The sequence below is a fragment of the Euprymna scolopes genome, chromosome 3 (genome assembly GCF_053919585.1).
Source record: "Euprymna scolopes isolate OS-2025 chromosome 3, ASM5391958v1, whole genome shotgun sequence".
Taxonomy (NCBI): domain Eukaryota; kingdom Metazoa; phylum Mollusca; class Cephalopoda; order Sepiida; family Sepiolidae; genus Euprymna; species Euprymna scolopes.
Window position 1 is genome coordinate 29,241,560 of NC_136484.1, and position 26,833 is coordinate 29,268,392.

General features: G+C 32.2%; 1 protein-coding gene across 3 annotated transcripts in view; it reads left to right on the forward strand.

The window, feature by feature from the left end:
• Positions 1-26,833, forward strand: part of LOC145254440 (coronin-7-like) — a 398,384-nt gene that overhangs the window by 305,682 nt on the left and 65,869 nt on the right. For all 3 annotated transcript variants that reach the window (XR_013863766.1, XM_080113025.1, XM_080113026.1), the window contains 9 exons: positions 4,373-4,459; positions 6,842-6,924; positions 7,457-7,511; positions 11,314-11,371; positions 18,146-18,288; positions 19,517-19,612; positions 23,505-24,473; positions 24,627-24,705; positions 26,616-26,794. Coding sequence is in view for 2 of the 3 variants with exons in the window: in XM_080113025.1 (XP_079969151.1) it covers positions 4,373-4,459; positions 6,842-6,924; positions 7,457-7,511; positions 11,314-11,371; positions 18,146-18,288; positions 19,517-19,612; positions 23,505-24,473; positions 24,627-24,705; positions 26,616-26,794 (1,749 nt within the window). In the remaining variant the exon portion in view is untranslated. The remainder of the gene's footprint in view (positions 1-4,372; positions 4,460-6,841; positions 6,925-7,456; positions 7,512-11,313; positions 11,372-18,145; positions 18,289-19,516; positions 19,613-23,504; positions 24,474-24,626; positions 24,706-26,615; positions 26,795-26,833) is intronic.

The following is a 26,833-nucleotide window of genomic DNA, read 5'->3' on the forward strand; positions in this document are numbered from 1 at the left end:
TGGATCCTTCCTAGCCAAAAGAGAGATCGAAATTTTCCTCAATGACTGTTCATTCAAACAGCATGACATTAATGCAAGTGTACCTTAGCGTATGATCCTTAGACTTTATTGTTCCTGATGAAATTGCGTCCAAGATGGGTAGATTTTGCTGATGATATTGTGTTCTTTTCTCAGCATGTGGGTAAAATGGACACCCACATATCGAAAGCAATGGTTAAATTCTTAGAAAATAATCTCCAGTCTGTAATGAAATGCGGATATAAATGAATGATAACATTTAATGCTACTAAGACAAAGCTCCTTTCCTTTAACAATTACAAGGAATTGAAATAAATAAGGAAAATTGCCAAGGCTTCTGCAAGGAAAGTGGGCTCCCTCTACCATGCTAGAAAACTTCTCACACCTGCCAGTATCCTATATCTCTACTATTGCTGTTACATCTGCACTATGGCACCATCCACTAATCTCTCCCTCATAGACAGAGTAAAAAAAGAATCTCTAATCTAATAGGTCCCCTCACTAACCAGCCTTTGTCTCATCACCACAATGTTACATCTCTGTGCTTGTTACAAGTACTTCAATGAAATGTGCTCCAATGAACTTGCTGCTCTGGTGCCCCCTTGACATAAACGCACCGACCTACCCTACAATCAGTTACATCCTATCTATACATTCTACAGGTCTCCAGATGATGGAAAGCTTTCTACTTTAATAGCTTCTTTTCTCAAGCTACAATTCTTTGGAAATCTTCCCTACTCACAGTTTCCCTGACTGTGCTGACATGTAGAAATTTAAATGTATCATAAACATCTCATTGGATAACTCCTCACTTAGGATGACCCCTATAATTCTAACTCCTAATCGACAATAGCTGCTTACGTTCCAGTGGCAATACGCTTTTTCTGGGGTGAAGTAATAAATAAATATATATATATATATATATATATATATATATATATATATATATATATATATATAAAATAAATACGTATTATTACAAAATAAACAGACATTTATTTTATTTGAAAATTATGTTGAAATTCATTCGTTTGTTGTTTTTACGGTAGTTTTTTAAAATCTCGGAACGGTACGTTAGGTCACGTGGGATTCACGTTAAGATTTCTTGTTCCTTAGAAGGGACAGTTGAGTTTGAATAAAATAAATACGTATTATATACGTTTGAAACCAAAAACAACGCATTATTACAAAATAAACAGACATTTATTTTGTTTGAAAATTATGTTGAAATTCATAAATATATTTCGAGGTAAAGCCTCATCATCAGTATGTCTTTCTTTCTTTTTTTTGCCATGTTAATTTTCTTCCTTTACATAAATTAAATATAGCCCATATTACAACTCTTTAATTAATAATGATCAGTTAATTAGTTTAATAGTGACTTCTGTACATAAAATATATAAACATATATCTTTTCTATTCGCCGAGTGGTCTTGATTGTTTGGACTGGTAGATTATATAGTGTGGCGCCCAATGGTTGTTGTTTGGCCATATTCTCTAGCGCTTTCCATCGGTACTTCCAATCATCTTCAGGAGTGGTTGTTGTTACCGTTACAAAATTGGAAAAAAGACAAACTCAGTTGTGTTTAACCAGACATGCCTAGGTAATGACTTGCTGCCAAAGTATACAAATATATTATATATATAACACTGTCACTTAAAATTGATAATTACTTAACACTTTTATTTATTGCACCATACTCCTTGGATTAGATAAATGATTCCGTTCAAAATTCCATACAAATTCCAGAGTTTAACAAGAAGGTTAGAGGTCACATCAACCAAAATGATGTGTGAATAAGATTCAGAATAAGATTCGGAATAAGACCAGTAATTAAAATAATATAATACCAAATCTTTTTCCTTTTTAAATTTTTTTAACATTCTTTCTATTCTTCTTACTCTCATTTTTTCATCCTCTCCTCCTCCTCCTCCTCCTCCTCCTCAGCATTCCTTCTCTTCCTTTCATTCTCTTTTTCAATGTTTTGTCCTTTTCCTTCTCCCACCACTTCATATCAAGAAGCAACAAAATAACGATACACCTATATTAATATATACACAGTATAAGTTTATAATAATAGAAAATATGCATATGTCCATGGGTATACCTTCTATGCATGTAATAATATTTAATAAAAAAATGAATAAAAATATAAGGGGTGACTCATTCATATATAAATAACAAAAAGAGCTTATAACTCTTTAAAAAAAAAGGCTAAGGTAGTGAAAAAAAAAATACCAACATTTCAAAGTTGTTAATATCGCTACAACAACAACAACAACAAATCTTAATATACATATATACTAGCTGTTCTTACCTGTTGACCAAGATTCATTAATGTGTTTAGCTTTTTATAATTATGTGAAAGTCACATATGTTGTTATCGATATAAAGATAGAAAAAGAAATGCTCATATAGTTTCTCTTAACTTTCAAGTTAAAATAGTTTTCTCCTTATATTATTAGAATTGTTATTAGAAATCGTTCATGAATAATTTACCTACCATTTACCTATAGAATTGTTATTAGAAATCGTTCATGAATAATTTACCTACCATTTACCTATAGAATTGTTATTAGAATCGTTCATGAATAATTTACCTATCATTTACCTATAGAATTGTTATTAGAAATCGTTCATGAATAATTTACCTACCATTTACCTATAGAATTGTTATTAGAAATCGTTCATGAATAACTTACCTACCATTTACCTATAGAATTGTTATTAGAAATCGTTCATGAATAATTTACCTACCATTTACCTATAGAATTGTTATTAGAATCGTTCATGAATAACTTACCTACCATTAATATCATTATGGTAAAACAAAAGTACGTTTTTTTTTGTTTTTGTTTTTAAATAAAAAAAAAGTTACCTACTGTTATGTTAGTCAAATAATTGTCAAAAATAGATATTATTTAGTGAAAAAATATAATTGTCATAAAGGATACAAATGTGAGCTGTATTTATCATAATTTCATTTTATTCAAAGATATAAAAAGAGGATAAAAGTCCTTTGTAAAAATATCTTTGACTTTTGTAAAATTTTGGCAGTAAGTATAGACATCAATTAATAAATATTCCCAAATTTTAATTTCTTTGGAACATTTTAAGAGGTTTTAGAGGCACAGCCTTTCATTTAAGAATTAATGTCCAATTTCTATTAAATTTGATTCATAGTCATTAGATTGAATTTCAATTTATTCTTAAAACTTCTTGAGCTTGTCTTAAAGTTTAGACATTTTCTAGAATCAAAATGATGTAACAGATTTTGATCAAAATTAGAATAAGTATTCTAGGCATAGGTTTATTATTATATCTTAATTTTATTCTATACTAGCGGTTGTGCCTTGTCGGCACACACAACGCCGAGTCCAACACAAAATCAAGTACAACACTCAACATTGTCTTTCCATCAACGCTTACCCTGTGAACTTGGAGTATGGGAAATTCCCATATGCACAAAACAAAATCACTGAAAAAATAAAAATAACTAAGGGTAAGGATAATGAGTAAATGTTGGATAAAATGGTGGTTAAAATTATTACGAACTTGCCAGGATTCGAACCTGGAATCTTCTGATCCATAGTCGGACGCATTATCCATTGCACCACAAGTCCTGTCCGTATGTCAAAAGATGTTACCGTGAGTGTATTCAGACAGTGCTAAATTCTATTGACATGGACAGATAACTTTTTCGACACTTCCACGAAACAGCCCCCAAACCCTTATTTTGGGCTTTTTGTGTGACTCAGCGTTGTTTGTTACGAACCATATATATATAAGGACAATCTAGGGGCTCACACCTTTCAGGGAAAAAAAAACTTTTTCAATTCAGTGCATTCATTCGCAAGTTTTATTGGTGTATACACACACACACACACACACACATAAATAAATAAACATTTAGAATTTTATTGGTAGTATAGATTATTATGTGGTGCAAGCATGTTCTGTTTCATTGTACCTCTCTCAGGATGGATATTCTTCTGGTTTATAAATCTTTATTAAATAAATTGTTACATAATTGTCTTCCATTTTGTTTATTTTTCTTATAGTTTATTGGTCACCCAACGCAGGAGGGATTGGACCTAGTAATTCACTCCCATTCATCCGTTCGTCTGTTCATTTGTTTGCACTTTCTCAATAACCACGCCTTGGATTTTTAAAAAATCTTGCACAAACATTAGTCATGGTAAAAGTAAATTTTTCACTCACGGAGGGGGACTCTGCATGCTCAGCTTATTTATTTAAAAAAAATCTTTTTAAACGTCTAAAAATCAACTTTAAACCAGAAATATTTATTAAAAGATGTTTCTTTTAATGATTTTTTTTTTTTTTTTTTTCCAGGAAATGAATGGGCACATAGGTCAAAAGGAGTCCCGTGTGGCTTGGCTTGGGAACAAAAACATGATCGTTTCTACTGGGTTCGATGCTGTAAGTATTTCGAATTCCTCATATTTTTCTTATCTCGTAGCAAAGAAAAAAAGCAAGCAAGAGAATTTGTTTCAAATAATTATATTAACATAAATACGCAAAAAAAAAAAAAAAAAAAAACTATTCAAAAGGCAAAGTTATTGAGTGAAATTTTTTATTAAATTATTATCAAATTTCATGTTCCTAGGTTTAAGAACATATTTTATATTAGTGTAGATATGCATGCATTCATATATTACTTTTCTATTATATTTCGTGATGGCCATACTCACTCTCATATATGTATTTCATTTTTTCCCTCTTTTTCCCCTAGTTGTCTCTTGTTTTTTTTTTTTACTTTATTCATATAATTATGTTTTTTCTTAATTAACTCCAGCATTTCCTAGGTACAACTTTGTTTTTAAGTATTTTATATATATTTTTCTTATTGCAAATATTTTGGCAAACTATGACCATGACTAAATTTCATTCGTCGGAAACTATTTGCATAAAGCTTCATTTCACTTATTGAAAATAATATAGCTCGAGTTAGATGAAACACACATTATGTATAGATCTTGAGTTATAAACAAAATGTGTGTGTTCCATATAACTCATAGTCTTTTATATAACTCGAGATATATATAAAATATGTTTCATATATATATATATATATAAAATATGTTTCATATATATATATATATATATATATATATATATATATATATATATATATAAATACTAGCAAAAGTACCCGTCATTGACTGGGTTCAAAAACAGCCTACAGAAAATGGACTCTGATTTATGAAAGTATGATAGGTTATGAAAAGCAAGGGTTGTAAAGAGATAGCTTCGAACTTGGGGGTATCAAAACCAAAGCAAAATATGATGAAAGTAAAAATAAAATAGATAAACCCCATAATTTATTATACCATACTTGTTCACACTGAAACACTTATCACAATATTCTGTCGATCTATATTAAAAAAAACCTTGTTAAACTTTGTGACATATTTACATTCTATGGAGGTCAGGTGCGAACGAACACCCCATAATTTTATTATACCATATTTCTTCAAACTGAAACATAATTATCAAAGTATACTTACGCAGATAGATATGAAAAGTCTTTATTAAAGTTTGTGCCTATTTCCATTCTATGGAGGCCAGACGCGAACGCAGACCTCACAATTTTATTATACCATCCCTATTTAAGTTAAACCATACTTATCAAAGTATTCTTATGTATATCTATATCAAAAACACTTGTAAAGGTTTTTTTTTATTTTTTAACTTTTTATTTCCATACTTTGTGAACCAGGTGCGAACGCAGACCCCACAATTTTAATGAACCACCGTTCTGCCAGATCAAACATACCTATTCCTGTGTCTCGATACATCTGCTATCATTATATGTAATCAGTTTTTTTTTTTAGAATAGTCAACCGTATAGGAGCCTATTCGTGACCACATACACACATTCAGCTTTATATTATAGATATAATGAATAAATAAAGTCTATATTCCAAAGTTTATGATGTTGACCATCTTATAATTTATTCCTTTAATTCAGTTGACATTTACAATTCTTGACAGTATTTGTTTTGTAGCGCAAAATGAATCACTTAATTATTATATTAATCAGTGAATCTATTTTGCCCTTAACTTATCATAGAATATATATATATGAACCCTTTTTGAGGTCAACGGCCAACTAGCACCGTGTGTGTGTGTGTGTGTGCGCGCGTTGGGGTGGAGAGGGCTCCTGTAAGCCGTGGTGAAGGCAATCTTTCTAGGAGAAGCAAATCTCTGATTTAAAAAAACCATAAAGCGGGAGACCAGTACCTGCATTAAGCTGGTCTGCAGTTTAAATTGTTGCTGGCTATCTGACAAGACGTGTCAATCATTATATATACTGTAAGTGTTTAATGTATCTTGAGTTATGTGAAACACACACACACATATATATATATATTTGGCAATTAAGCGCCACAGTATTTTCCGCATTTCATCCTCTTAATGAATTGCAGAAAATTCTGTGTAGCTTAATTGCCATATATATATTTTATAAACCTACTAACTGACACTACTCACATATTGAGCACTGTTGAAGTAAATATAGAAACAGACACATAATTATATATATATATATATATATATATATATATATATATATATATATATATATGTGTGTGAGAGAGAGATGTTATTTTAAAAACTATATATATATATTAATAATTCATGTAAGGTATGCACAGAATAGAAAAAAAAAACATGTCTGAGAGTATTGTTTAGTTTACCAACTCAAATGATACAACGATATGCAAAATACTTGACAAAATTATCTGTGAATGCTAAAAGATTTTTGTTTTAATTGAATTCTGTGATTTTCTTTTGTTTCAGATGAGGCAGAGACAGATTTATGTTTGGGATCTGAAAAACACAGCTTCCCCACTCAGTACTCAATCTCTGGACACCTCACCAGGGTAAGATACTATTTGTCTTCATTTGATTCCAGATAAACATGGTTACGCAACAGTTGGGTGTTGCCTTCATTGTGTTATTGTTCTTTCAGGGTTGGTCTTCAAAATGTATGTTAAGACAAACTAATATTCACAAAATGCTTGGAATAGTTTAGTCAATTTGATAAAATTGCTCTAATAACTCTTTATCACAAGGCAGATAACTTGATATGGCCCAGTTAGCCAAACAATGTTTTTCTGATGGGTGGACTTTATAGAGAGGAACTATCGGGGGAGGGGGGGGGCATTGCCCAGTCATAAAATATGCTTAAATATGATATTTTAATTTATCCATATTTCGTATAGATTATTTTATGTATTGTGCGCAATATAGTCGTGATTTCAAAAGTAAAAAAGAAAAAAAGAAAAAAAATTATAACTCGAGTGTCCTCAGTCGAAACCGAAAACAAAATTTATTTATTTTCTTTCAGTCAAATTTGTTTTCATTGATTTATTTATATGTTCTTAGTTTGTTTTTGTTTTTTTTTGTTTTTAGCATTTTAATACCATTGTTTGATGCAGACACCAATATGTTGTTCCTTATTGGAAAGGTAAGAAATTGAATTTTCCTTTGTTAAATAAAGTTATATGGAATAATATTAACATTAATCTATATATGTAAAAGCTAAAAGTGGCGTGTGCGTTTTTGTATGTCCAGCAAAGGGGGGGTTACTATGTTTTAGAACTTTTTATATACTCCTTAGATCATAATATCTACGATTTGTGAACGCACGTCATATCTAGATTTATTTTGATTGACTTTCATAAAATTCACACTATTCCATCCTCTCGCGTGTTTGTGTTTTTCGTATAAAAGCGAAACTGAATCGAAAGCGAACATCATTTACCGGCCTTCTTGGATGGGAACTCCATAAAATCAATTAGCTTTGATCAATGTGGAGAAACCCCTTCTTATCAAACAATTACTACTCATTTGGAGAGCTCCCTTCTTGGGGGGAGCTGGTTTTCCCCAACATCGTGGAGAAACAAATTAAGGAAACATCGGAAAGCTGAATTGGCCTTCCGCCAATGTTCATTTCTGTATTCACTTGGCAAGTCAATATTTTGATTGACATCGCTAAATTTGGATGCTTGGCGCTTCCTATGGCTTCGTAGCATAGCGATAAAAGTTCACGTTTTCTTTCACTCTCTTTTCCGCCTTTGCGTCACGGGTTCGAACCCACCTGCCTACTAACACTTTTTTTTTTTTTTTCACACACCCGGGCAGCACATGCACAAGTTTAAGCCTGCTTATTAACACTTGTTTTTTTTGTTTTTTTTTTGTGCTCAACACACACCTCCAAACACCCGGGCAACGCATAAAAAGCGAAACGGCCGTATGCATTTTTGTATGTCCAAGAAAGGCTTTTTTCACCGGGCTTCTCAGCTGGTTTTCCCCAACGTCGTGGGGAAACAGATATGGCAGAAACTAGCCTACAGCCAGAGAAGTGCATGATTCTTACCTTTTAGCCAGACGTTCATTTCCGTGCTTGCGTAAATTCATTCACTTAATTATTCATTTCTGTAAGTCCACTTTTTGATTGTTATCGCTAAATTTGAACACTTTTCACTTCCTGTTGCATCATAGCATAGCAGTAAGATGTCAGGTTTTCTATCACTTTCTTTTCCGCCGCGTCACGGGTTTGAGCCAGCCTGCTTACTATAGTAATTCACTTCCGTTCATCCGTTCACACTTTTCTCAATAATCACGCCTTAGATTAAAAAAAAATTTTGCACAAACACTAGTCATAGTGAAAGTAAATTTTTGTCAGAATGGATTTCCCCGGGTAACTCGGGATTATAGGGGTAAAATTGCCCCAAAATCGTTCACCCGTTCATTTATTTGCACTTTTCTCAATAACTATACCTTGGATTTTCTTTTGAAATTTTGCATAAACATTAGTCATGGTGAAAGTAAATTTTTCACTCATGGAGGGGGACCCAGCATGCTCGGCTTGTTTTTTTAGCTATCAGCACCAAAACTAACAGTCTAGACAATTGTTGAGGTGGCTTTCTCCCTGTTGTCTGAGGTATGTATCTGATCCTGTGCAGTTCTTGGAGGTCCATCCTCCCAGGCTTTGTCTTTGAAAAGTGATTAGTTTATTGCTCATTGCCTGAGGTACCCCTTGTCAAAGAATGCCGACAAGGCTATCTAGGCATCTTTTGTATGCCAAGGTGCTCTTCATCTAAGATAATGGCTCTTCAACTCCCACTTTCCAACCGTTGTGTCACATCATCCTGCCATAGGAGGAAGATAAATAATTTCACACATAACCTTGACCTTCGGGCTCAAATCACAGTGTAGCATCTGTTCTGATGCTGCACTTCAACTTTTCTGTCCTCGGTCAATGGAGGAGAGGTCCTTCATGACTGAGACAATTTTTATTTTTGTTCTTATCCCGAGTGCTCCTTTTTGAGGAGCTGGATTTTTCCCACATTAAAAACCGATCTTGTATCTAACTCTGCCCTCGTGGAGAGGCAAGTAAATAGAAAGTAGTTGATTAGAATTTCTTTAATGAATCTTCGTTGATTATCATTAGCCCGGGGAAATTAACTTTAATTTATTATAATATAATAAGTTGAATATTTTAACTTTGATTCTCTGAATGCAGTACAAAAAGTAAATATTTATATCATTTAAAAAAAAAAGTAGATTTTTGTTTACAGTTTAGAAATTTATATCATTACCTGCAATGATTGCAATAAAATTTAGTGTAGGAGACGCAATATGCTATTTAATAAACACATTTATGAACACAAAGGACAAAGGAGCTACATATCTAGAAAACAGAGGCATTAAATATGACATAGTGATATGGAACAAAAAGGAGAAAGAAGCAACCTTAGTAGGAATCAGTGTTCCTACTGATGCTGGATTAAACAGAACCGAGAGTGAAAAATAATGCGATATCAAGGTTTGATGTACAACATAAAAAGAAACTGGAATCTTAGGAAGATCTTCATCATTCCAGTAATTATAGGAGTAACTAGACTTGTGAAAAAGAATTTCAAAATCTACTTGGCAAATATACCCGGTGAAGCAAGTGCAAGAGAGATACAAACAATTGGACTAAAAATGATGGTTAGAATCTAAAAAAGATCTTTTGCTTGGAATGTATAAGATAGTGGGTTGAGTGCTTGACATCCGGTAGGATGCTTCATCCCCAGCTAGAATAAAATGACAAAATTAAAAAAAAAAAAAAATCAATAAGATAATTCTAATTTTATTTTTACGCATTTCTGTAAAAATAACCACAATGTTAATTTTTTTTAATTCCAAAATAGTCAAACATTTCGTTTAGAAAACAAAAAATCGAATTTTCAACGATTTCTATTTGCTCACCAAGATGATGAAGTTTATTTGCTTATTTTCTCTTTTTAGTGAAATTAATTTACAAAAAGAAAAAAAAAACAACTTAGCAAAATAATTACTGAATAAATTTAAATAACAAAAGTTAATATAGGGTGACCCAAGAAAACAGGACATTCAATTGTTTTTCTGAGCATTTTACAGTCAACGGAGAAAAAAAGGCCAAAGACCCTAGTGTTTTGATGTGATGTTTCGAATATAATAAACTAGTTATGACCAAAGTTTCATTTCATTCGGACAAAACACTAAGAAACGGGGCCTAATTAGAGTTGGGACCCGTTATTTCTGGGTCACCCTGTATCATATTTTAAAAAAATAATTAAAATAAAATTTTAATACGTGTAGACCTGGATATATTTTATTTTCTTCAGCACAAAGAATATATTTTGCATTGTGGCTAGACATTTTGTTGATAATTAATATATTTATAAATGTTAGCATGGCTGTCTGAAAATTGTATGAATTTCAGCCATAGCTCATTATGGTTAACATAAACTTGATAAAAAGGTTAATTTGATAGAGAAGGCATATTCCCTGATAACATTTTAATTTGTCTTATTTTTCAGAATTTATTTTATTTTATTTCATTTTTAATAAATAAATTTAACCCTTTAAAAGCTTTATCTGATACAAATATTGACAATTAATATTAGGTTGAGGAGAAATTTCTTGCAGAATTTTTAATTTGATTTAAAATGGTGTATTTTAAAATAAGTTTTCATTATAATACTTTTATTTTATATATCATTTAAAGAGTGCTCTATCTAATCGTTTAAACTGCAATCGTTTTAAAACAATTATGTCTTCTTTTCAGAACGTTGAATACAAGATGGAAAAAAAGCAAATTGATATGATTTTCTTCATTTTAATTCAAGCTAAGCCAAAAAGTTGCTGAAAATATGATTCAAACGATTATGATTGTAGGGGAAACCACACATACTTGTTAAGATTGTTTTTATTAAATATTTCTGTTTTCTTTTCAGGGTGACAATACTCTACGTTTCTGGGAACACATTGATCGTGCACCATTTGTCACTGAAGGTTTGTTTGATTCTCACTTTGTGTCTTAGCCATGCCAATAATTACAATCTTCTTTAGTTGAAAGCCATGTTTAGTTTCAGAACAGTTTCCGATGGTTGTTCTACAAAAGTCCTGGAGGTGACTGGTTCTCAGTTGACAGTTCTTGAGTTGGAAGCCACAGAGCAAAAGATTCTTCCCGTGTTGACACAAAGAAAATATATGCGCAATTGCTACAGAAAAGGTTTAATTTTTATGGAGCAATTCTGGTTTCTGATTGGTTGGTAGCAGAACATGAATTAATTTGATTTGTTAGTTCCTAGCAGCATCGTTTATAAATAGATGCTTCCAACTGTGTGGGATCGTACCCTCATTATAGCTCAAAAATATTGCGACAATTAACCTGATTTTTCCCTCCAAAATAAATATTTATTCAGTAAATAACAAATAGTTAATAAAAATATTAATACATCAATCTATTCAACAAATCAAACTTCCGGTTACAGTAAAAATTATATAAAATAAATAAGAGCAAGAATTAATAATCAAAATTGAGAAAAAGTCCAACGTCGATAATATTTCTGGAATGTAACAAATATTAAATAAAAGTTAACTAAAAAGAAAAATGAGACAATAAATAGAAATTAATAAAATGATTCTTCTTGAAATCAAAATGTATCAGAAAGTTTCATCGGATTTCCTAGTGGCTTGACAGGCTGAGAGCAGGCTCAATATATTTCCACGAATAGTGGCAATGGAAAGGCACTTGTAAATCCAAGTCAATTTACGATGGTCACCAGGGTGACCCTTCATCAACAGACAAAGATTGTTGAGAAAGTCTTGCATGATGGGGCCTATCTCTTCATACAGTCATTAATATCTATAGCAAGAAAAGTCGGTTTTTGAGTTTTGATAATGTCTCTCTTGCTTGTTCTTGATACTAAGAAATGTGTAAGTTTATTTGAATACTAGCAGGTAGACCCGACGTTGCCCAGGATTGAATGATGATCAATGAATGTTTTACATTCCCATATTTTTATAGTCATCGAAATCTGTGAAATCGCCCATTTTTTTAATCAAGTCGATTGATTGCCTGCTCTAGTTAGGGACCCATCACAGTGCACTGGGAGAAAGTTTCACATGCCTCTCCATGGTGGGTTAGTCCACGATACATTGTATTCTATATTGCACTTTAGACAACCTACTGTTGATTTTATAACCTTATTTTTATACATGATAGTTTGAATTTAAATTGAAAATGAAAAAGTCAAATATCATGGTGCAATTGGGCTTTAAACAGAAACCTTCATTTTGGATGTGCCCCTGTCATATCAAAGAATCTATATTGTTGGGCCTTTCGGTTTGTGTGGTAATAAAACTTCTCGAATGCATTTGTGATGTTAGGTTGTGTAAGGTGTTGACTTTGGTCAAAATCGCCTGTTTCTTCTTTTATCATGCTATTTTGATTATTGATTATTGATACTTACCGAAGACATTCTGATACAAGCAAAACCTATCTAAGAACACTGCCAGAAACATGAAGTATATTTGTGTGAAATTGCATAAAAATCGGCCCAGCCATTTTGGAGTCTATAGGGAACAAATTCAAAGACACACAGACAAAGTTCCTTTTATATAATAGTAGAGATTATGTTTCATAATATGAGATGAAGCTGGATGATTTTTCCCCATCTTGGTATTAGTTTCATGTTTCAGCAGATGTAACCTCTCAGCTTATTCAGATGCATCTTTTTGAACTTGGAAATCTTTACATAGCATCATGGTTAAAGGCATTAACAATCAATTCTAAATCATTGTTTTCTGGGGATTGAAAGATCAACCCTTATTACAGTCAATAATAACCAAGAATAATATAAAAATGAACATTTCTGTCTGGTCATGCCTTTTCAAACAAAAACAAACTACCGCCATGGATTAAAAACTGGTTTGGTTCAAAATTCAGTATAAGTTCTTGAGTTTAAAAAATTTCCGAGTTTAAACTCGGAAATTTTTGTTAAACTCGAGAACTCATACTGAATTAAAGCAATCCATTTAAAGAACGTTAAACAAGTATCAATTTTTTAACAGCATTTGGAAGAACTGTGACTTCAGTAGTTAAACCTAAAGTCAATCAATGCCTCTGTTCAGTCTCTATAGGGACAGCTACGTATGTAATTTTCAGGCAAGGATTGCACAATCTCCAATCACACCTCTCCTGAATTGGTACAGTGGCAAGGAGGAGTCCAGGATGACTGGAAACAATGCCGAGATAAGCGGAGAGCACATACAGCACCTGGAAGCCCCAAATGGTCACCCATTTAGTACTGACCAGGTTCAACGTTGCTTAACTTTAGTGATCCAGCAGGAACTAGTGTGTCAATGTGATTATGCTGTACAAACCTAAAGTTCCAATCTATTTTTATAATCGACAAAACTAATAAAAAAAATGAAAGATGTCAATTTTGTTTCTAGTTTTTTTGTTTTTTTTAAATTTATAAAATTACTAACAGTGTGATTCGACATTGTCATTGAAATCGATGAAATCGCTCATTTTTCAATCCAATCTATTGGCTGCCTGCTCTAATTGGGGATCCATCGCAATGCGCCTGGAGGAAGCTTACATGCCTCCCGCAGTGACTAAGTTCACTATATACTGTCATCTACATCACACCGTAGAAAACTTAGTGTTGATTTTATAAAATTATTTTTATACATAATAGCTTAAATTAAAATTTAAAATGAAAAAATCAAGTATCATGCATAAATTTTGCTCTAAAACATTCATTTTGAATGCCCTCTTGTCATATCAAAGAACATACTGTTGATTTTATATGCCTGGCCTTTCTGCTTGTGTAGTGATAATGGCATGAATTTTAGTTTAAAATCCACAAGTCAAGTATCATTATGAAATTATGCTTTAAACAGAAACATTCATTTCGAATGCGCCCCTGTCATATCAAAGAACTTACTGTTGATTTTATATGTTGGGCCTTTTGGCTTGTGTGGTAATAAATCTTCTTAAATGCACCTGTCATGTTAGGCTGTGTAAGGTGTTAACTTTGGTTAAAATCATGTGTTCCTTCTTTCATCGGATTATTTTAATTATTGATACTTATCGAAGACATTCCCACACAAAACACTGCCAGGCACATAAAGTACTTTCATGTGAGATTGCATAAAAATCGGCCCAGCTGTTTTCGAGTTCATAGGGAATGAACCCCACAGATATGTGATGTAGACAAAGTTCCCTTTTATAATAGTAGAGATAGAGGTATTAGTCAGATTTTAGAAGTTAAACCTAAACAAATCAGATTATGATTATGACTAACTAGTTTTCATTTGTTAATGTTGTACTATATTATTAGCAATAAACTTATGTACTTTACTAAAATTTATTTTATAATGCTACTTAATCTAATTCGGAAACTTGCTAATATATACATATCTTTAACTAAACGGCGAAAAAAAAAAAATGATCAAAGGGAAGCAACTCTTATTCTTTTAGTAAGAGTTATCGTTATTTGTTCTTATTTATCATTCCAGATTATAGAACATAGAAATATTTACAAAACAAATTTAAACATAATGGATCCCGGGCAACATCTGTTATGTACAACTACTTATTAAATAAGAATAAAACTGTTCCAAATTTCGATTGGAAAGGTTAAATAATGCTAAAAAGTAAAAATAAAACATTCTTGCCAACAGTAAAGAAAGAATATAATTTTTAAGGGGAGCAAATGTCATTAAAAGTAAATTTTTTCTGATGGTCTAGAAAATAATGTCAAACGATTTTAAATGTCATGAAGGATATGTTTATCAAAATAAGTGCTACATCATATTACTAATATGAATGTTAATGTTACGCTATTTGAATTATTAATATAAATTTGTACAAATTAGCAGGTCACCCGGCATTGCCTGGTCATAAAATACACTTAAATATGATATTTTGATTAATGATTAATGATTTTGATGAATGCAGATTTTGCATTTATTATTATATTATATTGGACCCAATATATAATAATGATTTCAAAAGTTAAAAAAAAAAAAAAATGACTCTTGTGCCACCACCGAGAATCGAAATCAAAACGTTGAGCTTACGATTTACTTTTTCCTTTGACATTAATGCCTGAGCTATGAAGATATGTTTGCTGCAAGGCTAAAAATTAAAACATGAACCAATAGCTATTACGTTATGCATGCATATTCGTAATGCTGTCATTCGACCTTCATCTGGAAAATTCCATTTTTTTAATTTTCACACTTTTGCCTCGATTTTCCCTGGCTTAAATCCAAATATAAAGTTTTGTATGGGTTCGAATACCCTATATAATAAGTTTCATGCTTGTTGACCAAAAACTGACAGAGGAGTTTGGTAGTCAAATATTTTTAAACAAATATATATACGCATACATAAATATATATATATAAAAAAAAAAATTGTGTTTGCTATAACCTTTTTACGCAAATATTACGCAAGTATAAATCAAGTAGAATATCTGCATGAATATAATTACACGTAATAGTTAACTAAAGATGATTATCCCATAAGAAAACCGAAAAAAAACTAATAGGGAATTAATTCAAATGAATGTTTAAAAGAATATGCAAATTAGCTAGATCTTTTGCAATTGAATGCAATTCCATAACCCATATATAACAAAGTTGTATTTTCTTTTTAAATAAATAGAAAAAAGGGTTTTTAATATGAATATTTATACACAAAGAAAACAAATTTATAGGAGTATAGATATAAGCGACACATGTTTGTGTGTCTATGAAGTAATTTGAGGCTATAAGACATAAGGACTTGGCATGTTTTTTAAAAAAATCATCACCTACTTATACTGACCATCACCCTGATTATCAGGTTGAGTCAGCTCCCTCTTAAGTACAGTGGCTTTGACCATCACAGCACACTTTCACCAATCCTTAGTTAGGTCACATGATATTGTTAGCTAATCCAGATTTCACAGTCAAAGACCAATCACGCATGGGCCTGATAGGGTTGTTTAGTCATCTCTGATTGTCACAATCCAAATCTTAAACTGCTCACCGGAACATTTCTACCAATCAGGTAGAAAAAGAAGAATCACCTTGTAGATGAACTCGCCCTCTGGGCATCGCACCACCTTATGTGAAAAATCCTGGACATGTCTGTTTTGGCAACCGATGACCTAGATTTGTTCTGTCTCTGCATGTGTGGAGAATCTGTGACTGGAAAGAATTGAAACTCTAACTCTTTTTTCATGATCATCCACCTATGATGCAATGTAAAAACTGTAAATACTTTGTGAACATGTTAAAACTTAATGTATATATATATATTTCCAAATTGTCACAATTAAGCTCAATAAAAATGAATTCACACTTGTAGACAACCACATCTCATATTTAGTGTATGTGTGTATTTCAAGTATAGTATTGTTCAGAAAAGTTGTGCAAGCAGTATTTATATAAAACTACTTACTAACAAGTACAGCCACATATTTATTTAGTATCATTGCTTTTTTCCTACAAACACATTTAGCCTCTCCTGACAAAAATTTGGTTTTGATGTTTTGTTTTACAGCATATTAGCCTTTTTTTTTTTTTTTTTTTTTGAATAAGTTTTTTATGCCTAAAGTTCTTTGTTTTATTTAACTCTTCTCTAGGAGGTGAGACACAAGGTCAAGAGTGGGTTTTGATGAAAGTGTTTCTGTGGAACAAACTGGATTTGAACTTGGCATACTTAGGTTTTCAGTTCATGTCGTTAACCATTTTGCGTTTTACACGCTTCAAGTTCTTTAAATGTTCAAATATTCAATCATGATGTTTGGTTTGGTTGTTTTGCTTTATGGCATATCAACTTTTTTTGAATTATTTAATGCCGAATTCAGTAATTTTTGAAAAATTTGCAAGAAACTGAAGATTTAGAGATTTGCACAAAGCTTGTCCCAAGGATGCTTAGAGAAGATCAGAAAGAAAGACGTTGTCATGGCAGCAGGGAGATGGTGGAGCTGATCAATTCAGATACTGCAATTCTTGATGCTCTGGTGACTTGCAATGAAAGCTGGATCTACTGCTATGACCCAAAGACCAAGTGACAGTTCCCAGTGGAAGCATGCTGGGTCTCCCAGACCCAAGAAGGCCAGACAGAAAAATCCCACTAAGAAACTTATGATGATCCCTTTTTTTTTTTTGACAGCACAGGCATGATCTACATGCACTGGATTTCCATTGGATAGACAGTCAACAAGGAATACTATATTGTAGATTTAAGGGGAGTCTAGGAAGAGATTCCATCAGAAGAGGCCAGCACTCTTCAAATCGGATCAGTGGCATTTCCACCAGAATAATGTACCAGTCTACAACTCCATCCTTATCACAGACTATTTGACCAAGATGGGAATCAAGACAGTTCCTCACCCTTCATATAGTCCAGACCTTGCTTCCTGTGACTTCTAATTATTCCCTAAGCTCAAGGAAAACCTTAGGGGCTGTTATGAGACAATTGAGGAGATGAAAGAAGCTGTAACGAGGGTCATTGACACACTGAGACAAGAGGATTCCTTGGGACCTTCCAGAAGTTGTTGGAATGGTACAAGTGCATTGCAGCCGGAGGAGAGCACTTCAAAGGGGACTAAAGTCTTATGTGTGTACTATCAATAAAAGTGCGCATACAAAAAAAGTCTGGAAACTTATACGTATGTTGTTCATTTGATTATAACTAATCCTTCAGTTTTATAATTTTTTCTTTTTTCTTTTTACAAGATCTCCACATAACATTATATTTTTTTTTCTCTCTCCCAGCTGCAAATGACCGAACAGAGCAAATCAAAGGTGCTGCAATGATCCCTAAACGTGCTCTTGATGTAATGAAAGGTGAAATCAATCGAATGATTGTACTGACAAAGAATTGTATCATTCCAACACCATACATCGTTCCCAGAAAAGTAAGGATTTTCTGTTTACAATGTCTCCCTGTGAAAAGGGAGAACTGTCTTTATATTTTACATCTAACTCTGAAGATGCGTGTATAAATAGTTGTAATTTAAATATTGAGAACTGATATTCACTTCCTGTTTTAACGAATGTTGTATTATCAATGCTCAAATCTCCACTTGACCCCAATTGAAATGAACGGCTTTTGTCTTGAGGAATCGTCTTACTAGGGCTGATCTTCACTACAAAGCCGTCTTGTTTAATTCATGTCCATGGATCAAATTTAATTCATGTCCATGGATCAAATTTAATATGTTTGAAATTTAAAAAAAATGTCTTAAATAAGTCCCCACACTATTGGCCCAGCTCCAACCCCTGTCTCATCACCGTAATATCACATCCAAGTATCTATTTTACAAGTACTTTAAAGAAATATGCTCTGATGAACTCATAGCACATGTGCCCTTCCTGCCCCGACTAACCCGACAAGCAACAAAATCCAACCCCTTCACTGTTGAGATCTCTAAATGCCTGAAAGCTTTTTACTTTTGTAGTTTCTTTTCTCAGACTGCTAGACTTTGGAATTCCCTCTTTGCTTCTGCTACCCTTACTGAAGAAGTTTAAATGAATGTGAATGGACATTTTACTGCATAACTCCCCTCAGTCCCCTGTTGGACATGATCCCAAATAGTAATCCTTTATGCTCCAAGTGGCAACATGCCTTGTTTGGGATGAAAATGAATATAAAAAAAAATATGGAGATAGGTTATTCTTGTTTATTCATTGTAAAATGGAGGTAAGTAAAATGAATTGTCTGAAACATAAAGCACCATCGATTAGAGTTGATTTTGTCATATTTACAAAAGAAATATATATATGTGTGTGTGTTTAATAATAAAGAAATATATACTTTTAATGTACATGTTCAATAATTTTTCTTCCAAATTGCCACAATTTATTAAGCTCAATAGAATGAATTTACACTTTCAGAGCATGTGTACCAGAACCAAAGCATATATATCAAACCAAAGATGCATTTACATCACACTCATTATATTTTACTAGCAGTATAATTCGTCTTACACACGTTTCATTGGATGGTGAAAACTTATTTGGTGAATTTCCACCATTCAACGAAACGTGTAAGATGAATTATGCTAATAATTATATATATATATATATATATATATATATATATATGCCTTCAATTTCACTGATATTCTATGATTATTTTTACAGTCTTACCGAGATTATCATGCTGATATTTACCCCGATGTCTCAGATGGGACACCAGCCATGCAGGCTCCTGAATGGTTTGCTGGACACAACAAGCCAGTAAGTTACCTATTACATATTTACTATTGCATACTCATTCAAAAGTAATGTATATAATTATAAATAATGAAAAATATAGAAATAACACCTTTTCAAAATACTTTATCTGCAAAACAAAATTCTTATATTTTCTTCAGCATCAATAAAAGAATAAAACTGACTAAATACGCACAATCAGAAAATTAAAGCATTTCAATACTTTAAATTTCATTAAATGCAAGCATAAAAACTTGATCAGTATTCATCTAAAAAATTCACAAACATGGTTTGATTGATATTAGCGGAAGCATTATCAGTGATTATTTTTCTCAATATTTCTTTAATTTTATTGGTACATTACTCTGTAGACATCATTGTCATCATTATTATAAAGCGTTATTGTGAGTCATAATTAAAAAAAAAAACTATTATTGCTTTTCAATTTACTCGTTTTTGAGTGCAACTGACAAAATTTGATGCTATTATGTAAAAGTTATTCACATTATTCTGAATGCACTATAAAATTGAGTCAATTTATTCAAAACTAAAATATCAAACACTAGGAACTAGGAAGATGTGAAGAAAGTATATCTGGTTGATGAAGCTATTTGGGGTTGCCGTGAAGTTTTATTATCTTGGTAATACTATTGGAGCATAGGATGGATCAGGTGCTGATTGCAAGAGTTAGGAATAGATGAAATAAGATCAAGGAACTTCTGCCATTACTAACCAACAGAGCGTTACCACTGTTGATGACGGGAAGAGACTATTTGGCATGTATATGCAGGGTGATGATGTGTGGAAGTGAAACTTGACCAGTTAGGGTTGAGGATATGTGTTGCAAGAAGATATGATGGATGTCCAATGAGAGTCTAAGACAGCTTGAACTCTGATGACCTCTGAACGGCGCTTCTGTTTAGAGGTGAATCATATAAGGGAGATAACTCCCATTTACTAAATACTATCGTGGGTGCCCGGCGTTGCTCGGGTGTTTATCGCTGTAAAAGAAAAAAGTTTTGGGAGGCAGGTAGGTTTGAACCCAAAGCCTTGAGGCGAAGGTGTAAAAAAAAAAAAAAAGTGTGAAAAAATCTGACATCTTACCACTCGACCACGATGGGGTAGGAAGTGAAAAGCGTTTTAATTCAACGATTAAAAAGTTAAGTGACAGGTGCGTGAATTTAATGAGGTCAAGCATCACATTATAGGGGAAACTTAACTTTGGCTGCAAGACAGTTTCCTCCAAGATGTTGTTGGGGAAAACCAGCTCCTCATTAAAAGGGGACTGTCCAAATGAATAGCAATTGTCTGATATGACGGGTTTTCCTGACATTGATCGAACCTCATTGCTTTCTGGACATCCTCGGCACGAGTGTCAGGGAGCTTCATTTTTCTACGGGTTCAGTTTTGCTTTTCTACTGAAAAGCCAAACAAACACATGAAAAGTAAAAAATATCACAAAAATAGCGTGTAAAAGTCGCCCAAAAAAGATACATGTGACTCCATTTCGTAAATCAGAGATATTATAATCTAGGTAGTGTATAAAGGGTTCTAAGAAACAGTGATCCCCCCCCCTTTGCCGTACATACACAAAATGTGCACACACTAACACACATTTTGCCTTTTATATATATAGATGGACAGTATAAAGAGATGTGTACAAAAGAGTAAGCTTTGATGTTATGGCTATATAAAAAAAAAAATGAATACAAGTTTTTGGGTTAGTAGATGAAGAACAGCTGAGATAGCAAGTTCTGGTTACAGGGAAATGCTAAAGAAAACATGGGAGGAAGTCATAAAAATGGACCTGACAAAAAGAGGGATGAATAAAGACCTGGTCAGAGTTAGATTATTTCAGAAATCAATTTCTTAAAGCCGTCTAATGCATGTCAGCATGCAAAATGGATGTTAAACCAAACATGATGATGATCAGCTGAACCTATGAAAATTACTGTATTATTATTTTCTTTTTATGTGTGTGATAAACCTCAGATCATTGAAAGTAGTTTGCAAATGTTTCCACAAAATGCATAAGCATTCTGAAGATAGTACAGTAAAATGGTGGTGCTCAAAATGTCAGAATATTTAGAGAGACACAAAACAGCGTCATGTAGTGGTGAAATAAACAGCTACAATACATAGAAGGATCGGCATCGAAACAAATCTTGCAAGGTAACAAATCTGGGGAAATCCTCTAAGAAATAAAGGTCAGCTAAGGGAGATAAATAATAGGGGATTCATGCCATGGTCAACGGAAATGATTATAGTGGTCTTTAATCTATATAAATAAAACACTAAATGTGTGTATGTGTGTGAAAATATTTAACTGATAAACTTTTAAACAACTGGTTACATAACACTGAAACAGGAAATAGTAATCATACACTAAGAATGGTTTATAACGAGTAAAAAAACTTTTGCTTGAATGGATGAATAATGCATACAGAAATATGTTGGCAAATTGAAATGCAAAATGTTCATTTCAACTTGTCAACATATTTCTATTAATTTTGCACATGCACAAATTCATTCATAGCTTGAAGTGGTTTAATTTAAAATCTTTTTTATCTATGTGTCGATAGCTCAAACAGTAGGGAACACAACTGATGTGCTAAATGTTTTGGTTTCGATTCTAGCTGATAGCACCCAAGTCATTTTTTTTTTAAACTTTTGAAATCAGTACTATATATATATATAGAGAGAGAGAGAGAGAGAATTGTCTCTGTAGTAATAAATACAAAATCTGCACAAATCAAAGCATATTTAAACATATTTTGTGACAGGGCAAGGCTGAGCGTCCCCTGCTAGTATTTAATAATAAAAAAAAAAAAAGTAGTGAGAAACAATCATATGGAGACCTACCAGTTATTTTAGAAATACTTGTCTATGTTGAATAGATTTTGCTGATATAATCAAGAACTGGTTTGAAAATCAACTTCTCTGGATCACTCCAAAGTCGATTAGTTAGGATCTACATACACTGAATATGTTCGAATATTAAATGTCTCTCTACTTACATTTTTAATGATATTCTTACTTACAGATAAAGTGATACTAAATTTCTATTAGTTTATGAAAGAACACACATTATTACGATTCATTCATTTTATAGAATTCATTCTTGATTTTAACATTTCGATTATAACTTCAATCTATATAAATAAAGCAAATGTGGCTGTGTTTGTCCGTGTGAAAATATTTAACCAATAAACTCTTAAACTACTGGTCAAATATCATTGAAATTAACAGAATATAATCATACACAAAGGATGGTTTATAACGAGTAAAATCTTTGTTTGGATGGATGAATAATGTGTACAGAAATATTAGCAAGTTGAAATGCAAAATATTCATTTCAACTTGCTGACATATTTCTATTACTTTTGCACATGTGCAAATTCATTCATAGCTTGAAGTGTTTTAATTAAAAAATTTTCTTATCTATCTGTTAATTACTCAGACGGTAAGGAATGCAACTGGAGTGTTAAATGTTTTGGTTTCGATTCAAGTCATTTTTTAAAAAATTTTTGAAATCAGTACTATATATTAGGTACAATATAATAATCAATAGAGAATTGGCTCTGTAATAATAAATATGAAATCTGCATAAATTAAAATATATTTAAGTGTATTTTATGACCTGGCAAGGCATAGATAAAACAGAAGTTTCAGTTTTTTTTTTTCAAACACAAAAGGATATGATATTTTTATTGTAATGATTATATAATTTCCTAGCTGAAATACAGACTCATGCAATTCAACTTAGAAATTGTTTTTATTTAAAATCGTAATATAGAAGTATTTTATTAGAATACCTGCACGTCACTGTTTGGACTTTAGATCTGCATTAGATGATGAAAGTTGAAAAAAGATGGACAGATAATTTTTATGTTTACCATTTATTTTCTCTTTGCAGTTAGCTACCATGTGTCTAAATCCCGCCAAAAGAGTTCCTTTGAAAATGAGGGCACATCACTTGAATGACTCTCGAAATGAGGATAATAGCCCAGTCCCTACGAGGAAGGCGATTGTTGAGTCTCCTACCGAGAACAAAACCTCTGAAACACCCCTGACCCCAAAGAGCCAGCGTCGAGCCAGCAGCAACATCATGCAAAAGATAGAGAGCCTAAATGCTGCCGTCGAACGCAGCCGCATACCTTCCAAGTCTTTCCAGGACGAGCGGGACAATCGTGCTATGAAAGATGAGGAGACCAAGGAGGAGGAGATCAACGATGACGTCATTGACAACAGAATAAATGAAAGTACAAATCAAAATAAAAAGGAGGAGGAGGAAGAGGAGAAAATGGACAAGACCATCAAAGATGAGAAAGAAGAAGAAAAGGTGAAGAAAGAGGTTGAGGTGAAAGAGAAGGAGGAAGAAGTGGTGGTAGTGGACAAAGAGGTTGAAGTAAAAGAGGAGGAGAAGGAGGAGGTAGTGGACAATGATATTGAGGTAATAGAGGAGGAAGAGGAGGAGGAAGTGGTAGTGGTGGCAGAGAAAGAGGTTGAAACAAAGAAAGACGAGGTGGTAAACATGGAGGTTGAGGAGAAGGATGAGGAAGAGAGTAAAGAAAATGTAGAAGCTGCGATTGTGGAAGTAGACAAAACAAATGTACCAGAAGAGAAAGAACAGGACACGGCCGTAACAGAAGATAAAAATGACGGTTCCACCAAAGAAAATGCAATGGAAAATTCCGCTGAGGTGTCAGATGAAGACAAAGAAAAAGCAGAAGTTAAAGAGGAAAAAGAAGAAGAAAAACAAGAAGTAGCTGAGGAAGAGAAGAAAGAGACAGAAAGTCTTGAAGTTCAATCATCCGTTAATGAAGTGCTTAATGGAGTGTCTGAGGAATTGTCCAGTTCCGAAGCTCCCATCAGAGAACCAAAGGTAATTATTCCTTCAGATTTTTGAAAATTAATGTTTGGTAATATTCCAAATTTTGGTTATAAATATTAAATTTCTATATAATGATTTATATTTATTATTTATTTACTTTTAAAATCTATATTTATTATTCTATATTATTCCATTGTATTTCAGGCTGAGTCTAAGATCAAAGAAGTTGTAACTATGGATACACCTGCTAAAAAGAGCTTGGGCTCACCCTCTAGATTCTCAGGCAAGTTTATATCAATAAATAAATCTGTTTCATTCCATCTCACTTTTTAATGTTGAAAAATATGGTACATTATTGTCGATCAAGGTATTTATACACGTCATAGGTAATCCTTTGTTGGGGGTGGTGGAGATCGGCTTTGCTCATTACAAAATGATATATCTAAACAAACCTGTTGTTCAGAGTTTTATCATTCAAAGACGAATTTCAACGATGATTAAGTCCTGATTTTCATCAATACTTTGAACAAGTTTCTACAAATAATTTTCAAACATCATCAAATAAGTACTTTAATGGTTATGTTTCTTGTGATGAATTATTGTATGTTGAAAGATTGATTTAAATAGTAAAAACTTCCATTTTCTTCATTTAATATTAGGTTGGTGCAAAAGTGATATCGTTTTTTATCATATATATATATACATACACGTCAAAAAACATTATTTTTGCACCAACCTAATATTATTGATTATATAGTTTTTTGATAAAAAAATCTCTTCTATCAAAAAGTGAGAATCTCATCATGACCAACTTTCTAACAGTCCTCACCAGATGCTCAATATTCAAAATAGCACATTGATATAAGAAAGAAAATTTTGTAAATTAGAATTTACATTTATTTATTATGAGGCACTAAGAATACAAGTTTAAAATTAAGATTTCGTTATTCCATGGAGTTTCAAAGAATTGCACTTATCCTTAGAGAAAAAATAGTTAGCAAAATAATATTTATAGGCTGGCTATAATTTTGCTAGTTAGCACATAGATTCAAAACTTATAAAATTATAGCCAGCCCATAAATATTATTTTGCTAACTATTTTTCTTCTGGGGATAAGATAAATTTCAATGATTAAGGACATTTTAATTTTCAACTTGTATTCCTTATGCCAAATAATAAATGTTGTAAATTAGAATTTCCAAAATTTTAATTTTTCTTATGTCTATATATATATATATATATATATATATATATATTGTATGGGTTAAATGTAGGCTCTGTTCAAATTCCTTATATATTCCGAAATTTGAAAAGATACACCTGAAGAAGGTCGAAGGTGACATCGACTGAAACATTATGAAAATAAAACTGAATATGAGAACTGTGGTAAAAAATTACAGATCATGAATCTCCTCATCTCCAAAAAGCTTAAGTCTAAAACAAGTTTTTTTAGTTGTTTTTCAATCAGTCATGCTCCTATTTGATGTAATACTTTCATTTCTAAACATCTGAATTGAATGGCCTTATTCTTGTTCCTCACCTTCCTAATATCATTTGAACTGGATCTTGTCCAGAATTCCCCTGTAAAAAAAAAAAAAATAAATAAGCAAAGATCTGTATGATGTGAATACCCATGACAAAACAAAAATATTATATTCCATTTTAATCATTTTGATAAGAAAATCAAATTTTATAAATAACAGAATAGTGTCCATCTTGACCATCATTTTGAAAACAATCTAAAAACCAAAATAAAGGAAGATAATCCAATAATTGAAACTTGCATTATTTATGTTGTAAAATATCTACACATTTTCATTAACCACTTAAAAATGATTCTCTTTATCTAAAGATAAAAACTACTTGATCAACATAATAGTTGATTAACATAATTTTTGAAATATGATATTTTTGTCTTGTCACAGGTATGTACACCATACAGATTTTTTGCTATTTTTATTTTTTTAATATAGTAAGAATTCTGGATAAAGATCTTGGAAATTTATCTTTTAAACAATAAATTCATTTTTTTGAAAAGTTTCCTTTTTATCAGTTTTTTTACATTACTTTTTGCAAAGAACTTTCAAAGATGATATTTCAAGTTATGCTTTTGCAATAAATAATATAACAATATAATTTCAATAATAACAAGGTCTTTTCATGATAAACTATTAATTTTTTCTTTCTTTCTAGGCATAAAGACACATAAGTTCAAGCACTTGAAAGGCACGCCCATGAAAAAAGCCACCCACATTGAAAACTTAAAGAATTTGTCAAAGAACATTCCAGGAGAGTGTGATATGTTTCATGCTAATAGAACATGTTGTGCAGTACCACTAAGTGGTGCCGGTGGTTGCATTGGTATTTTAGAGGTGAGAACTTTAGAGCAGAAATGTTTAATAGAATGTACA